A 17,982-nucleotide genomic window follows, 5' to 3' on the forward strand; every position below is an offset into this window, starting at 1 on the left:
ACACTTGTTTTGGAGTCTACATAAGCATACTACTGCTCTTATCTGAGAAGTATTTCCTAACTCTGATCAATAGCAATGCATTTTTTTTTTCTTCCTTGCTTTCAACTGCAGTCTGAAGTGGTAGGTGAAACTTAGTCTGTTGGAGAAATTAAAATACAAGGCAGGCCGACTGCCCTGAAGACAACCTGTGAAGCTGCACAACTTGTCTACCCTATTCAGCCTTCTCAGAAATATTTTCTGACCTACTGACCTTCTATTTGAGTTCAGTCTCCTGCAGAGCCTGATCAGCTATAAATACTTATTTTTTACCTCCTTCTAAACACATAACGATATAGATGCAGATATACATAATGTACACCTAGAGTAGGCTAAAGTTACATGCAAACTTATATTCTACACATACTGTAACATTTTCTGTAAGCCATGATCTGGCAAACACATACATGAACGCTACATCCAGATAGGTCTGTTCCAATTGCACTTAAGGGGAAAATAATACCAGACCTTTTGACACATAAACAGAAGTTAGAGAAGAGAGAGGAATTAGAGGCTTGTTTGTGCAGCAAGGAAAAGATTCAAATTAATCCTCTGATGCCAATTCAAGTGAATGACGTACCAGAAGTGAAAGTGGCCAGTGTCCAGTAGCAATGATACATGATGATGTAATTTGGACTTTCATGATCAACATGAAGTGAACAGGATCGAGGATGTATCTCCATCAGACCCTATTTAAGGCATCATTAGCCTGGTTCAAACTCGGAATTTTCAACCAGGCAACGCAAACTGCTATCATTAAACCGTAGAAGTAACTGTATTAGCTAGCAATAGCTGAAGTCCTTTATCCTAGAGAAGGGATGAGCCACTAAGCTGGGGGAGTTTCCACAAGAATGACCCCAGCCCATAGTGGCTTGTCCCTCTCTCTTCAACACCCTCTGCACTGGCAACAGCATTTGCTCCATGTGAAGACCAAAGAGTGAGAAATGGACCTCCAAGTCATGAGCTCAAGAAGCACTTAAAATAAACAGCACAAGCTACAGTTTTCACTCCTAGCGTTACCTAGACAATACTTCTCTCAGAAAATACCCTGAAATATAGCATAAGTCATATTTTCATATTTTACAGCAGGTATGCCAATTTGGGGGGGGGGTGGGCGCAAATTCTACAGGATTATGAACAAGGTGTTTGGTAACTGCCCCAACTGGGATAATTATCTCTTCACTACTGTCATAAATCAGACTACCCAATTATTCAGTATAGAAACTATTATCGTTTAGGTTATGCATAGAAAGTTTAAGAGACCACATTTTGTGTTTGTTTTGGTTTTTGAAGCTGGAGGCAGTTAGAAAAAGCCATGGCCTGTCAGTTGGTGTATCTGCTCCCTGAACAGACAGCCTGTGAGATAACAAACAAAATGTGGACAAAACAGATGGATAAAAACAGCAAAATATCTAGCCTGCTGTCCATCATGTACAGGCACTGTCAGGATGCCATGACAGAGAAGCAGCTTCTACAAAGGAAACAAATTCTCTTAATGGAAACAGATTTGCTTCTAAATGACAAAATAACTTGTATATTATAGTAGATATTTAGGTACAAAGACTTAATTGTAAGGTTATCCAACCACCTTATTCATTTACCAATACAAAACACATGCAGAAAAGAGTAAAGAGAATATTGGCAAGCCTAATGCTTGTGCAGACGCAAATCTCATTATAGTAATACATCAGAGTCTGAAATTCTAAAATACACTTTTTTGGGCTGAAAGAAGTGGAGAAAGTAGCCATCAGCTATTGAAATTTACTGTTTTCTCTTCCCTTGTGGCAGTCAAATTCAATTCTCTGAAAGTGTGGAAGAACTATGAGGAACCTATGAATTTATCGCACTTCACACAACCAAAATCACTAGTTTATTTGGTGTCCCTTGGAAATGAGCGCAACAAGTGATGGAATTCTTATGAACCCCAACAGCACAATTCGCTTCCTACAACCAGCTCCTACTAGCACCAGTCAAAATAATCTGCACCTCAAAATCTTCCCTACCACCTCTGGTCCTAGGTCTACTCCTATTCAATGTTTACATCACAGCTTTTTAAACAAGAAGAATCCAAAAGCTGGTCTTGTCTTTGTTATGTCAGTGACAGCAAATTCCACCCTGCATTACTTTCTTCTTTGGAACAGTGGCTGTATCAGGTATCATCACTGTCACCATGTTTTCTAAATTTAAGCTGCTTCTGCCTACATGACAAGAAAGGGCACAGGAGCTTACACTAATGTTGTGAGCAACAACAGACATTTTACTTGCCTCAGACTGACTTTTCCCAGGAAGTATTTTCAAGGCAAGGAATATTTCTCTGTTTGATTTTTCATCTTACATGCTTCAGGTCATAGACTTCAAGGTAAACTACCCAAATACAGACTCTAGCACTGAGATGTAACTTAGATTTTGATGAGACAAGTTTTATTTGGTTCCATCTTGAGTGATCCATAACTCTAACTTTTAAATCCTGAAGACATAAAATGTGGATATTCTGGGGGTTTTTGGGTTGGTTTTTTTTGTTTGATTTTAAGGAGTTTGGGGTTTGGTTTGGGGGTTTTGGGGGGCGGGGGGGGTTGCCATTTGATTTTTCCATTGTTGGTTTGTATTCTGCTATGCTGCACAGAACCTTTGAACTCTGTTAAATTCAGAAATAAACTTAATACCAATCCCAAATCATTTAAGTCCATTGAGAAATGCAAAGTATTAAGCTACAAGCCCACAGATAGAAAGAAGGCTAGGCAGTTAAAAGAAAGTCACAATACTTCCATTCCAAAACCAACAAAACATCAAATTATTAAAAGAAGGTACCATATCCCCATTGAAGAACATGCAGTAAAAAAGCCTTAGTTCACGTATAACTGAAATATAGATGTTAAGCATTTATCAAAAGGCTCAGATCAACTAACAATAGTGACCGACTAACCACTTAGAAATAGCTCCTGCTAGACCTGGCTGAAAGTGATACCCTAACTGGGAACACAGGTTTGATGAAACTGAAACACTTTGTAGGTGCAGGTCAATTTAATCAATGTTTCTGACAAAGGAGATTTCTGAGTAGTCATTCACACAATTCATTAATTCTAGCAGAACTAAAGTAGAGAAAATAAAATAAAAAGAATATACCAGCCTATGTTTCTAAAACTCACTTATCCTTTCATTAGGTTCATCCCCCGAAGGATTTTTACAAGCATCAGTTTTCAAACACATTTGACATTGTTTAATGCAAAATTACTTTAAAGTGATCTCATAATAACAGGAAACATTTGCATCCTATCTCAGACTCCTACTTACCTTGTCAACATGTGGGTGCCAGTATTCATCATGTGTTGTCTTGGCTTCAGTGTTATTTATTCTTGAGAAGAACGTTGGCTTAGTCAGGTACATGGAAGCAGAGCTGATACCAAACGCCTGAGCAATCCTTTGTTGAATTCTCTGTCTCACATCACTGCAAAGAACACAAAACAATACAATACAGCATGCTAAGTGACACACCTCTCTCCTGCTTTTCCTGTATTCTCCTTCATTTACTGTTACTGCTTTTTCAGAGCTAAGCTTCTTCCTTCGCTAATAAATCATGGGAAACATATACCCATACTTTCCCTCTTATTTTGCCTTAAATAAAGGAGATCTACTACACCAAAAAAAGAGACCTCCCCCCGCATTGTTTTGGGTTGGGGTTTGTTGGTTTTGGGTTTGGTTTTTCTTTTAATTCTCAGAATATCAAGAAAAAGAAACTATTTGTCCCCTGTGGCCTAGGTTTTAAAATTTCTTTGTGTAAACAGTCTGTTTTCCTGAAAAATTCCACGCATATCTCACTGTTTATTAACTACTGAAAAGATTAAAGTCTTTCACATATATATTTTTAATCCAAAGCAGATAACTAGAAAGTTGTATCTTCAATAAAGGGTTGCCTCTGGAGCACCTTCAACTATTTTTACACTAATTTTAAATTAACCGATGAAGCCTCTGGCACCATATAACTCAGGGTTCTCAGTCAACATATGTATTGGTATCATAACTAGATTTTCCTTAAAAATGAATGCAAGATGTCTTTCCCAACTATTGCTACCTTTGCTATCCCTGTGTTTCTTGGGAGACAGGAAGAAAAGAACAGGATTTTTATTTTTATGATTATGAAAACAGAAGACTAATAATCACACATACGTTACTATACAGAACTGCTTATATAGCAGCATCCATCCTTCAGGATAGGTATCGCTGCGTACAGGGCTAGAACAGGACCACCTAGAACTGCCAGCCTTAGTTCAGTCAATAGCACTTTTAGAGAAGAGATTTGTGATTAATGAAGAATACCACTGGCACATCTCACCAGTAAACACATACAGCTAGTATTTAACTTTGAGGAAATTTAAAAACCAGCAAAGAATGCAATAACACAATGAGATGAAATGAAAACGTTGGGGTTTTAAGATGTAATCCTCTATGCTTCTCAAAAGCTTTATATTTTTTTTCTCCCAACTTTAACACATTCTTAGCTATTGTATTAGTCTTCCTTGCCAAGTGCTTCAAAAGCAGCACGCAAACAAGGTATTCTGAGTAAACACACCTCTGAAGTTCTGCATGGAATTAAATTAGTAGTTTTGCATCTTTTCTGCATCAGACATTTCTCCACTGGGTAGTACTAAACTTCAGCATAATTTTCAAGAAAAGTTTTCCCCAAGTATTTCTCTAGGGAACTTAAACAGTGACTAAAAAGAAGTGACAGAACTAAAACCAGACCTACAGTGTTAGGCTGTGAAAGTCACCTCTTAAAAACCATTTCCACAAGTACTAAAAAAATCCTAAATATTCATTCTGTTCACATCTTGCCCCTCACCAAAAATAAAAATAAAAAACCACATACAGATCTGATTTTTAACCTGTCTCACTTTACATTTTTAGGGGTCTAAGCTTTAAGAGTCAATTCATGCTCAATTAAATTCAAGCTATCTTACATGTGAAATATCAAAACCATTAAATGAAGTTAGAGCTGAGATTTTCAGGTATTTACATGGCTGCATGAACTGAGGTTTCAAGTTGAGAGCTACACAGTGGTAGAGCTGGTAAAACTGACATCAGGAAAGGATCAACAGGTCCCTCCTCTCATGCCTGTGGGAGCCTGATCTTTGTCTCTTTTCTTTCCAAGAAATAGGACTACAGCAGAGGCTGCCTTATGTTTCCCAAAAACCATTAAATGCAATTACTCATTTCACTTCATGAATTGAAGGCAGCTGGCACTTTGAACAACCCAACACAAGAATTAATAGCCTAACCCACAAATACTAAAGCAGCATATTCCCTGGCTCTGACACCGGCTGGCCACTTGCATCAGCCAGCTGGAATATATCTACTCTGAAGTAGTTAGGCCATAGTCTTGACATAACTTTAAATCTCTAGTAGTTGTATTGCTCTCTAAGCAGTACAGCTTCCTCTTTCAGACTGATTCCTTTTCCACTTTTAAAAGCTTTCTATTAAGATTTGCTGCCTGGTGTTTATAAGGCTCCGTTAAAGCTTCACTCCTCTTTGAGACGTATGTGCAATGGCTTTGGGCAAGACTGCATGTTTTGCAAACCAAGCAGAAAGCAAAGCTCTACTCAACTCTTCCTGATAGACAAAAAAACGCAACCAAAAGTCTACCTGGTTTGGACCAGCCAATGGGTTACCAAAAGAAAAAGAAAATAAACTCAACAGTTTAAGTTTGCCGCAAAGAGAAAATAAGCATTTTTTCAGAGGATAAGTTTGTTTTTTCCTGTTTATAAATCAAGTAGGCAGGGGAAGTAGTGAATAGGAAGACAGAATAACGAAGCAGTTGAGGTGACAGGTCTAAAAGCGTGACTTTAAGTGCTATCCTGGTCTCGTGGAAGGAGCTGCCGTCGGCTGACCCAGGTAGCTGGTTTTTGGGTGTGTAAGCATACTGCTGGCCTCTTATTTCCCTGTGCGCTATTGGCTTCAAGTATTTCTTTTAATCACAGTAGCTTCTTCAAGTACATGAGCTGACAAGAAGTGCGAACCTTGCATTTCTTTAGTTGACTTATGTGCTCCTGCCTTTGCTTCCCTGTGAGCTGTCATCCTACATTATCACAGCATCATTCAAACTTAAATAAGACAATCATGGCATATGTAGCAGACTAACATGAATTTTATGCACATAAATAATTTGCCATTCAACAAAACAAATGGTAAACTATCAAAAAGCCCCACTGATTGTCATAGATCTTGGACTAGGCTTCAAAAAACAGGTATTTACCCTTTGCACTTAGAGCTGTGCTAACACATAATACAGACACACCATGATATCACATGTCCAGGGAGCAAGTTTATAGCAACAGCCTGCCTTCGGGAAAGAGGTCAATGGGCAAAAGAATACTGACTATTCACATCAGAGCTCAATGAGCAAGAGGGGTTAACTTGCCTATAACAAAAAGTTGAAAATAACAAAGCAAAAAGTAACTTTGCTTGATGTGCAGTCTGCAAAGTCATAAAAAAGTTAAGTCTCGGGGGAGAGGATGCTTAATCTTCTAGTTTGCCTTCAGTGCTCTCAAACATATTTGTGAGAGCTGGGGAACAATCAAATTATTTTTTTAGAGCCTAATCCAGAACATGCTGAAGTCAGTAGGAAGTCATTTATTAATTTCAATGAACTCCAAATCTAACATGAAAAAAACAAGCAAAGTAACCCAAACTTATGCACTGGTCACTGGAAACAAGATCTCTTTCCAGCAAGCTTTGCTCATATGACAAGCCCTTCACAGGATGACCTTTCTAAAGGGAAATGGTAGGGACAGAATGGAAATATTCAAGACTGGATTTTTTTTTTTTTCTTCCCCAGTGTACACACATCACAAAAAAATACATGTAATCTACATTGCTGTAAATTGGGTATTCCCAATGTTCAGGCTTGAATTTAAGAGGTACAACAGAAACCTATGTAACATATGATGGAGCAAAGAGTGACAGGCCAGTTCTGCCTCCCTATTTTTTCACATCCTGTGGACGCTTTTAAATTAAGCATGAAATACTATCGCGATACACAAAGTGTCATCTGATACATCTCCAACAAATGCCCAAGCAGTTTATATTTAATACAAACTATTAAACTGGAAAAACTGTCCCTACAAATATGCACAACATTTATTGCGCTGTAATGCAGTGCAAAAAATAACCCAATTATAGAGAATCAACAAGAAAAAACCCTAAAAAAACGCTTATCAGTCATGAATAAACTGCAGATTTCCACTGATGTTTGAATGAATAACCCATATGGCAAAGATTTGCTGGAAGCAAACTCCAAAGAGAAAAAGAGGAATACCTTTTGAGTGCCTAAATGCTTTTTCTTGCTCCAATATCTACCATGCTGCTCAAAAGCTACAGAAAGTCCATGTAATTCCTAGTTGAGCCAGCACAAAGATGTCATTTCTACACATAGACAGTGTTTAATACCTACTTTCTAATAATATGGCATCAGTCAAGTCAAATACATAGGCACTATAACCTAGAAAAGAAAGTGGAAAATATGCAAGGGAAGATTGTTTCTCAAGGTATGTGAATAACAACCAGGACTTCTCACTTTGTCATATGTAAGTGGCTGCAGTTCAAAATAAGCTTAAGAAAGCCACATAAAGTATAAAAGAATTTATGCTTAATGTAGGGGGTGGAGGGGAATCTAGGTGCAGAATACTGATCTTACTAGAAAACATCGCATTGCACTATCGTAACTAATGACAAGGTGATCTTAGCTTGTAGCTGGAGTAAGAATGTGTAAAAAAGATCCATTTACAAGTTTGGTGCCAAAGGCAAAGGTAACTTTGTGCTGCAGGAGCTATGTTTTGCAGGGTGCTTTGCAATAATCTTGGTTGCCCTTTGTACCACATCATCACATTTACCCCACTGCAGGAGACAAACAGGTTGACAAAACTTATCAGTGGAAACAATGACCTCTGCTTCAAACTCCATAAGGTATGTCATGTCCCTCTTTGCGATAGCAAATTAAACACTATACATGGGAATCAAATGTTTACCTTGCAGTAGGAGCAAAGGCATGACTTTTTAGAGATCAAAGTGTTCCCTAGAATCCTATAAAACATGTATCTGAACACATACATCTGTGTACTTCAACTCATTCTGTGCCCAGTGTATGCCAAATACAGCATGTAGCTGTTTTCAAAAATAGTATGAAGTCCCTTTTTAAGCCTATAAAAACTCTTCCGTACAGCCTGCTTTCCACTAACCTGGCCATTTCAACATTTATCAATATCATGACCGCAAGTTTTTCTTTCCCTTCCCTGCTATTCCTGACACAGCCTACATAGTCTACTGGTAAAACACTTACGGACAAACACACGTATTTCAGGTTTAAATCACATGACAAGGTAAGCCACATTTCAGCTTAGAAAGTGCTATCAAGAAAGCAATGAATGAGCCCAGAAATTCTGGCTACCTTGGATCGGGTACAGCAAGAGCCACAGTGTTCCCTCAGTCACTTCTCATATGCACCCAGAAAAAGCAGGAGCCTCAGGCAGGAGCTTCCCCTCCCTTCTTGATCCTGGCCCACTCATTCATCATACTTTTTCCTCCATGTCCCCCATATTTCAAAAACTGTTGGGAGAGCTCTGGTGTACTGTAGCTACAGAGAAAATAGTTATTTATGCTGGAGAATGTAAGCATTCATTTTCATAAACACAGCAGCTATTCTATCACTCAAACTGCTTAGGGTGTACCTGGCTCTGATCAGATACACTAAACAGAGCTCTGCTATGGTAATAAATATACAAGTACAGCACCCAGTCAACAATATAAGTAACAAATGAATCCCTCCCAGAATCTGCCAGCAGCAGTCCTTGTACCTTTACACTGAGTCACTGGATAATATCAAAATGCACAGGCCAGACTTGGGGAAAGGCAAAACAGAATTCCCTGAAAAGAGTACATGACCACCTTCCCTAAAAGCAGTTACTGAAATCTATTTTGGAGTCAGGGTGATGAGGAAGGAAAAAAAAAAAAAAAAAAAAAGCCAGTGAAGTAGCTAGGAGTCTAAGGAACACACAACCTAAGAGAAAGGATGTTCACTAGATTGTAAAGTTGCCAGCTTAATGTATCAGCAGCAGCATAAAGGACTCAGTAAAAGAACTAGAAGTGCCACACAAAAATTTCTGTAAGATACAAGCTCTGCTGGACCAGCAAAAAAATGCACTGTTAGGAGTCACTGCAAAGTGTGATTCAAGTACAGTGACAGGAACACTCAAAGCTTTACAAAACTAAACAACTTCTCTAGCCCACTTGTCAGCATCTCCACACTGTTCCCAGTGAAAAGCACCAAAGGCGGTAGAAGCAAACAAGGCAATACTCTTCTACAGCCAGAAAGTTTTAACAGAAATCTCACATGCAGAACAAATAAAGGGAGAAAGCACATTATCAGCTCTTCCTCTGCTCCTTCTATGTCTCTACCTTAAGAAAGTGTAAGATTTTTGGAATAAATCATAGAATCATAGAATCATTTCGGTTGGAAAAGACCTTCAAGATCATCAAGTCCAACCATTAACCATGCCCCCTAAACCATGCCCTGGAGTACCCTGTCCACTCGCTTTTTGAATACCTCCAGGGATGGTGACTCAACCACTTCCCTGGGCAGCCCATTCCAATGTTTGACAACCCTCTCAGTAAAAAAATTTTTCCTAATATCTAACCTAAATCTCCCTTGCCTCAACTTGAGGCCATTTCCTCTTGTCCTATCTCCAGACTGCCAAAGTCACAACAAACCTTAAACCAAGCATCTAGATTTAAAGGTCTCTTCTGGATAAATATGCACCTATTATGTGAAACAAGAAGAACTGCTTGGCAGATGGTGATTAAAGGATCAGCCTAGAAACTGTAATTGATTCTGAAGCAACATAATTTTGACAGAAACAGTTTAGAAACCAGCCTCCTGGCTCAGAATGCCTACTCAGATTTGTTATTGTTGCAATCAGTAATACTTAGACATGAATTACATTTAGTTATTTCTCTCAAGAGTGTATTTTTAAACTGGCCTTGGTAGGTAAGTGAAATTAATGAAGATAAACACTCCCAAAAATAGCATAAAATTATTCATTAAGGACACAAGGTACTACGGTCCATGTTAAAGCACTGCCATTAATATGAACAGAAGCATTTAATAATATATTTTGTAGTAGATTGATATCCAGCAGACTGAAACATCCCCTATATTGGCATGAAATGCCAATGGAATATTGATATTCCCTAGCAGCTGTCTCATCTCACAGTGCAAGGATCAGAAATTCATAAAAATTATTGAAAAACTGTTTCTGTTCATGTGAAACAGAAATATTCTTTAGTAAGACACTCCCTCCATACACTCATGTTATTTCTACAGATTCTTTGATATTCTACAGAATGGAAGGCAAAACAGAGACTATTTTCAAAATATTCTCCACCATCTTGGTGAGGTATAAACTATGTATTTTCTTTATAGAGTCAAAGTTAAAAAATAATGAAGAAAGCGTCTCGTTTTTGTGATTTTGGGGGGAAGAAGTAAACACATTATCAATGAACTTCTTTAAAAAGACAACAGTATCTAAAAACAGTAGTCAAATAGAAATAAGCTTTAAGTGGTTAATATTTTAAGACAAATAAAATTACCATACTAATAAACTTATTTGGCTACTTAATACTTTTTCTACCACTAGAGGGAGGTCATATTCCTTCAAAGCCAAAAAAAAAGACAAAAAGAGTTAAAATGTTCAAGTCAGGTACATTTTAAGTTGTGAGAAAGCACTGAAATGCATATCTAAAGATTTATTGTGTCTAGTCAACAAAGAATGCTTGTTCCTAAACTTTGGCCCCACACCTTGACAGACACATGGAACTCATTAGGTTTGTTGTCTTCATTAAGTATATGAGCAGGTCTACAGGAAAGCTAAAAGCATCAGATGCCAAAGCTATTACATTATAGCACTATTTCATATTCTGCCTTCTTAGGGGGAAAGTATGCTCTGCTTCTCTAGCCAGAACATTAGTAATTTGAAGTCCCTGCACTTCCTGCTTTACCATTTTTAATGTTTTGCTACACTTCACCCAAAAAACCTCCAAGTTCCTAATGTAATAGTAGCATAGGATTGTCTTTATCATCTAACACAACTCTTGGATAACATGTGTTAAATAGGAGTTAATGTTGAAGGATTTTACAATGCAGCTATAATGTTCCAGCAAATAACCACAGAACTCAGATGAAGCAGCTCTCCTTGCTTGCAGGGCTGGCATCAACCCCTTACGCAGAAAGGGAAATATGTGGTGCTGCCATCATTCTGATTACATTTACACCATCAATACTGTCCTGACGTTGGTAATGCAGCTAAGTTCAAAGCAGCAGATGTTATTTATCAGGTAGTCACCAACAGGTCCTTTTACTTATTTTCCTCAAGAGACCTTAATTCTCACAGAGATTACTATTTTGAGTTGCAAAATCAATTGTATGTCTGAATCCAAAGGACAATCCCCTCCCAGCCTGCATGCAAAAAAAAAAAAATTATGAAGTTATGTTTTGCAGTTCATTCAGAAGTTATTGACAATCTTTACTGCTTTACCGATATAATGCAAAATCCTCTTCTGTGAAGATGTCTTGAATTTTGTCCCCAAAGTACCTGAAAAATGAAACAACAGTCTAAAAGAGTTGCTGAATCAGACTGCCTGAGTAATACCAAGACATATTCTCACCCCCATCTGTGCTTTACCCACAATCGAAAGATGAAAACACCACCAAAAAAATCCTACAAATGCTTTTAAGCATTATGTTCCAAAAGCATTGCTAAAAGATTTTATGTTAAAAGATTAAAGGATCAAGATACAGCAATTGTTAATGGAATTCCCCAGGCATGAAAAAAGTCCCCTCCCACGTCATGACATAAGCACGTGGATTCAAGTTTTTAAGTGTTCAGACTACTTGACTTCTTCCACTGCTGACAAACTAGACTATAACTGTGAAAAAATACTATTATTTACTGGTACAAGAAGAACTCTGAGAATAAAGGTAATGGTAGCTTTCTAAGAGCCCAGTTCAACAAAAGATTGGTTTTCATGCCACAAAAAGCTCTTTAACTGGTTGTGGAAACTGTGGTGAATCTAACCAACTTCTACAGTTTGTCATTATTAACCCCAGCCCACAGGGCTTGAGAAATTTGAAAAGGCAGTGAGCACTGAAGGTGTAGGATAACAAGAGACGCAGGAAGCCACAACGCCATTTTACCTGTACAGATTAACAAAATGCTTCCCCAGTGAAAGAGCTCCAGAGTGCAAGTCCAAAATTGATGCCTGGAAAAGGAAACAAAAAAGTAGGAAAAATGAGCATGAAAAGGTTTTATCATTATTTAACTATGACCTTTAACTGTCCCAAGTTGGCTCTCACTTTCCACAGCCTCCCAAGTAAAAATATTAGTTTCTAGCATTTGGGTTCACAATACTAATGCTTACTTTACAACTACAAACCTCCCTCAGTTTGATGTATAGATGCACAAAATATTAAGGTACTATGAAAAAAGCATAGGACTGCTATTCCTGAGATTCAAATCTGACATGCAGAATTGCCAGAGTCTTCCTCCATGGGCTAGGGGTAAGACACTGCGTTCCTGGATCCCTTCTTGAAGACATTTCCCATCCACACAAAGATGACTAATTTTCCAATATTTGTGAAGCGCTCAAATAGCAGCACTAATATTTATCTTGCCCAACATTTGTTATTAAAACTTCTCCTTCACCATGAGGTCCTGTATGCTTCTCATATTTAATATGGACATAAAAGTTTGTTTAAAAGAACAATTATAATTCTAAGGCTTACTAGAGCCAAACTTTCTTTTCCTCAATTTCTAAACCACTGTAAAAGAAAACCAAGGAGTGAAAAGTTTTTACATATGAAAAGTCAATCCATTTCTTCATCCGATTCAAGCCAAACACTTCTGTTGAGCTCCAGACCAAGCTAAAAAGACTAATACTCAGATTTGCCAGGATAGAGAGCTACCCCTCAGGACTCTAAATTATTTCTCTAAATTGAATAAAGTACACTTTCGTATGTCCCTTGCTGTCCACAAAATACATGTTTGTTTTGTATCAGTTAAACAGTATTTAAAAATACAACTGTTTAATAGCAGTCTTTTTTTTTTATACTGGAAATATCAACAGTTAATTAACCTGACCGGCACCAAAGTAATGACTTCTTTGACATACAATATCCAGGCAAAAGATCTCATCTTGGAATTTGGCATTTCTTGATGCACCACATACCATTCACGTTATTATAGCAAAATCCAAACAATAATAAACCACTAGGTGAGCTGCCTGGAAAGAATGATAACTTCCACCTCACCAGCAACAAGAATTTCTGGGCATGGTTGGAACAGCACTGTTTGAAGCCACTTTGTATCTTTACCCAAATGCAGACAGGCTGGTGAATGAGCAGCAGCAAATCATCAGTCCACAGCCATGTCAGAGCTGCGTTGACAGGCTAGCAATACAGCTTCACATTCACCCCGAGACTCAAAGCACTTTTCTCCCTCCTCCTCTGGATCATGTTGGAGGAAGACACCCATGACAGTCTCTCAGCAAAAGAAAATTGGTGCAGGCTTAATTGCTCTGAGCTTCAGAGCTGAATCAGGGGAACTCCACTGAAGTCTCCATTTAAAAGGGATAGTATAACAACAACCTTCTTTTAATAAACCTACCCAAATAATTTTATTTACCCCCTTAAAAATATATAAGCAACAAGCTATTCAAGTGGACATAGCATGAGCTTTTCAGACCTCCCCTTCCCACATTTCTCCAAAAGCTTCAGAGGACTGTTATGGAAACAAGTAATCTCACACTCATTCAAAAGCAGTTCTTGTAATAAGTTCTACTCAAGCCTGAGAAGCAGAATATTTTCATTTATTAGTTTCTGGTTCTGTACAATAATCTAAGCTACAGCTAGAATTAGTAAAACTGCTCCCAGGTAGCTTCAAAAATATGCTTGTGATCATGCTAAAGTAGATTATAAGGAGAAGTAGCAGGACACATCTGAAAAGATGAATTTAATTTAAAAACAAATTGCCTTTCAAACACTTTCAACATGCTTTCCAAATATATACATTTCTTCTCACTCCTCAAACTCCATATGATTACAGTTGGGAATATCCAAAATAACCAAATGAATCAATAAAAGCCAACCCCAAGAACAGTAGGTATTCATAGCTGAAAAGATAATAGCTACGATATAAAGCCTAGAAATGCCAGATAAAGAAGACTGAAAAGGGAATCTGAAAAAGCAGGAATATTCTTCAGGGTTGTTTCAGACAGAGGAAGACAACTGAATGCCAAACATAGAGAGGGACTTGATTACACATGAGCACGGAGCTATTTGTTTAACAGCTACCTTGGAAAGAAACTGAAACACGTTTATTTTGGCCTCTGCCATTTCAGAACATTAAACATTTCCAGCATCATTTCCTACACCGAGGAGAATACCTTGGTGGAAGCCTGTGTCAACACTGTTACTTCAAGTTCAGCTATCTCATCAAGGGTCAGCCTGCAATTCAGGCCAGTGTTCCCAGGCTGAAAGCCCTACAAAGTTTATCTAAAGATGGCAAAACACTGCAAACACACATACCTACACACCTATTTCCAAGAGATTGTTTTACAGAACTACCCCAATGTCCTGGTTTACAGAACTTCTACAGAAAAGAAATTTAACTTCCTTTAAAAAAAAAATAAAGCACAAATATATGTTCTTTTGGACCTTCAGTATTGTTAGTCCCACATTCTCCACCCTCTCACTGCTAAAAGGATTCAAAAAGAACATGCAAGTAACCACTACTTCTCAGAAAATGGCGAAAAGGATCAATGTCCCCGTCTCACAAAGCATGATAGGTCCCGCCTTTCATCCTCAATAAAAGGGATTGCCAACCATTAAATATATATTGACTTCTGCAGCAATTCCTCCACCCCTTAAAAAGTTTTAAGTGATACTTTTAAAGAAAACAGCAGACACTGCCCAAAAGAGAAAAAAGCAAAAAACTTACTTCTACTTGCCTACAGAGGAGCTGGTAGCACTCAAAACCTTCCCCACTCCTCCTGTGGGAATGCTCACACACTCGAGCTCAGAAGAGGCACGTGCAATGGAGGTTGTACACAGCCACCAATCCCTGGGCACCATCAAACTTGCTGTCACTGCAGGCAGTCTTACACAGACTCTCAAAACAATACCACCTTTAAATACCTTTCCCTACTTGAATCTCAAGAGTAGACAGACAAGGGTTACATTCTTAGGGTAATGCCTCTTAAAAGTTACACTGATCAATTATGAGGCACAAGCGTAACCAATCTAATTTATACATCATTCAGATTGCTAGAGGTACAGGTTATTACTGCATTCAGATTGCTGGAGGTACAGGTTATTACTGTGGAAATTATTTAATTTCCAGTAATGGAATTTGGCGATATTTGACTATGGAGTCCAGTACAAGCTTACACTAGATAGAGATTAGACACAACCAGTTCCTCGTCAGCTTCCTAGAGTTAAGTCCAGATAATCCCACCAACACACAGCTGTACGTAAAGTGAAGGACACACTGCCAAGTATGTCTTTCACTCCTCACAAGTATGTGTTTCCTAAGGGCTATCAGGAGGCTAACTAGGAAGGAAGAAAACTATGCAGCCTGCAGTAGAGGAATGAGATAGGCCAAGTATTATACAGAGGCTTTATCTTCTCTGTGGATAACGCAGAGCTGACAGCATTTCGAGGACTTCAGACTTTGGATGGGAAGGCTGAAAGCAAAATAAGGAGGGATATGTTCTGCAGAATGACCATTCTATGCACGGGTCCGTGGGCCCACACCAGAAACCCTTATTTGGCATCACAGCTACACAGGTTGTTTGCTTCTCCCAGTGATTAAGAAATTCAATTTTCCCCTGCAAGAGGGAGGTCTAGGTGGCTACTCCTGCCAGTTTCACTGCAACACAGGAAACAGACTGCAGCTGACTGGCTGCACCAAGAGATTTCTCTTCTGGGGCTTCTAAATAAATGCCAATAGATCCAATAGTAAATGAGTCGTTTCATTTACACTAGAGAGATGTTATGACGGCAGCACCTACAAAGACGTGAATGAATGAGTCATGACTGAACTGGTAACGCAAGCAGAGGTAGCGTGTAAGAAAATATTAGGTAGGAAAGAAAGGGAAATGTCATTATCTTAATAAAGAAGAAAAACCTAAGCTGAGGCAAACATCAAGAGAACTAATGCAATTCACATTCTGTGAATAAGGGACAGAGCATAAAACTGTTTTATAGAGACGTACAAGGGAAAGCAGTATACTGGTGGAGAAGATGCTCCTGTGTGGATTCTGTTGAAAGTTAGACTAGAAGATCACAATGGCCTCTTCTAGCCTCACTGTGTGTGTGCATAAATAAGTCTAGGAAAAATTACAAAGGAAGATTAGAAAGAAACCTCAGCATGACAACTGGGGCATGACTCAGATTTCCATAATTCAGATATTTGCCAGGACTTTCTCCACACAAAAGGATGGAAAGGGAAACAAGTTTTTGTGCTATAATTCAGTACTGCAAGGAAGCAGAAAGGGCAGCAAACAAAGGGAGGAAAGAATGAACAGAGTCACAAACTGCAATTTTAGGTCTTCAAATTAATAAGTTGTATCCAGACACATAGACACAAATCCACTTCTGTGAATTCAAAGTATAAGTAGTACGACAGGGGGAAAAAAAAAAAAAAAAAATCAGACACACTGCTTAAGAAGAGGTTAAGAGGAAATCAGAGAGAATGAAAATGCAGTCTGCACCCCCAGTAGAAATCTGAAGAAGTTTTATTTGGAATAGTAGAGAGATCAAAGTGGCTGAAGAAAGAATTAAAAATAAATAACTCTTGTTTCTGTTTAATTAAGGAATTTTTAAGGAAAAAATTGGTCTTAGCACAACAGACATAATTGGACAGAATTATCCAAATACTCTAAAGCCTAGGAAATGTAAAGCAACAGGCCACACCTTATCCAAGAAGCCTGAAGCTTAAGAGGCATACAGACAAAGTACCTAGATGAAGGAAGACTTGAAACATTTTGTATGTTAGGTAGGTTAAGAGATTTGGAAAGATAAAAGGCTTAAGTGAAGAAAGACAGTTTCATCTATACATCATCACCACACATCCATCAGTATTTAATGATATCCGGGAGCCAAGATAGCACCATTGGGAAAAGATTCACTCCATGACATGGGGAATACAAGCATGCACATCGAAAAACGAAAACAGCAGAACAGGGGAGAAAGAGGCATAAAAGAAGCTAGGTAAAGAGACTGTATTTAAAAGCTTCTCCTAAACATGATCTCCCAGAAACACTGGTCAGCTCTTGTTTTTAGCATCTTTCAGTGTTTATCCACTATTTTGGATAAGGCCTCAATGCAATACTACACAACTTTCTTCTTGCACTTTTCCCTAAGGAGTAACAGCATGCAATAACTTTCTCACATTTACAGATCATGAGAAATGTGAGAAGGCTTGTATCAAAGCCCAGACCGCTCAATGGACATCAGATTTCTTCACAGACTTATTTTATTACGGCAACAGAATCTTCTCCCTCTGTCCCTTTCAAAAAACCTCACAATGATGCTTCTGAAATGATGTAGATGATGGACTTATACTTGTCTGATACTCTGGCTTCTTGTCCAAGTAAGTCAGCTCAGGACCCCTGCCCAGCTCAGTGCATTGGGCAGCAAGTTCACCTCCCCTCATGTCTCTTCCAAGCTTTCTCTGCCTCAGTTTCCCCAGTTCCCTGACCCCCAGCTGGACATTAGCTTTTTGTGGTCCAAATCCATGAAGCTGTCTGTGTGATACACTAGCCTTCTAATTCCTCTTTGTGGAAGTCTAATGAAAAATAACCTGGAGGTCCCAAAAGACCAGGATAGGAAACCCACTTGACAGC

The 17,982-nt window shown here is 38.4% G+C and overlaps 1 protein-coding gene across 7 annotated transcripts in view; it reads right to left on the bottom strand.

Moving 5' to 3' along the window:
• Positions 1 to 17,982, bottom strand: part of OGFOD3 (2-oxoglutarate and iron dependent oxygenase domain containing 3) — a 50,559-nt gene that overhangs the window by 21,610 nt on the left and 10,967 nt on the right. For 5 of the 7 annotated variants that reach the window (XM_052807391.1, XM_052807396.1, XM_052807389.1 and 2 more), the window contains exons 5-7: positions 12,275 to 12,339; positions 11,616 to 11,672; positions 3,328 to 3,481 (exon numbers count right to left, since the gene is read on the bottom strand). In XM_052807391.1, the coding sequence (XP_052663351.1) occupies positions 3,328 to 3,481; positions 11,616 to 11,672; positions 12,275 to 12,339 (276 nt within the window). The remainder of the gene's footprint in view (positions 1 to 3,327; positions 3,482 to 11,615; positions 11,673 to 12,274; positions 12,340 to 17,982) is intronic. The other 2 variants (XM_052807392.1, XM_052807395.1) reach the window with 2 other exon arrangements.

The sequence above is a fragment of the Harpia harpyja genome, chromosome 14 (genome assembly GCF_026419915.1).
Source record: "Harpia harpyja isolate bHarHar1 chromosome 14, bHarHar1 primary haplotype, whole genome shotgun sequence".
In the NCBI taxonomy this organism is placed as follows: Eukaryota; Metazoa; Chordata; class Aves; order Accipitriformes; family Accipitridae; genus Harpia; species Harpia harpyja.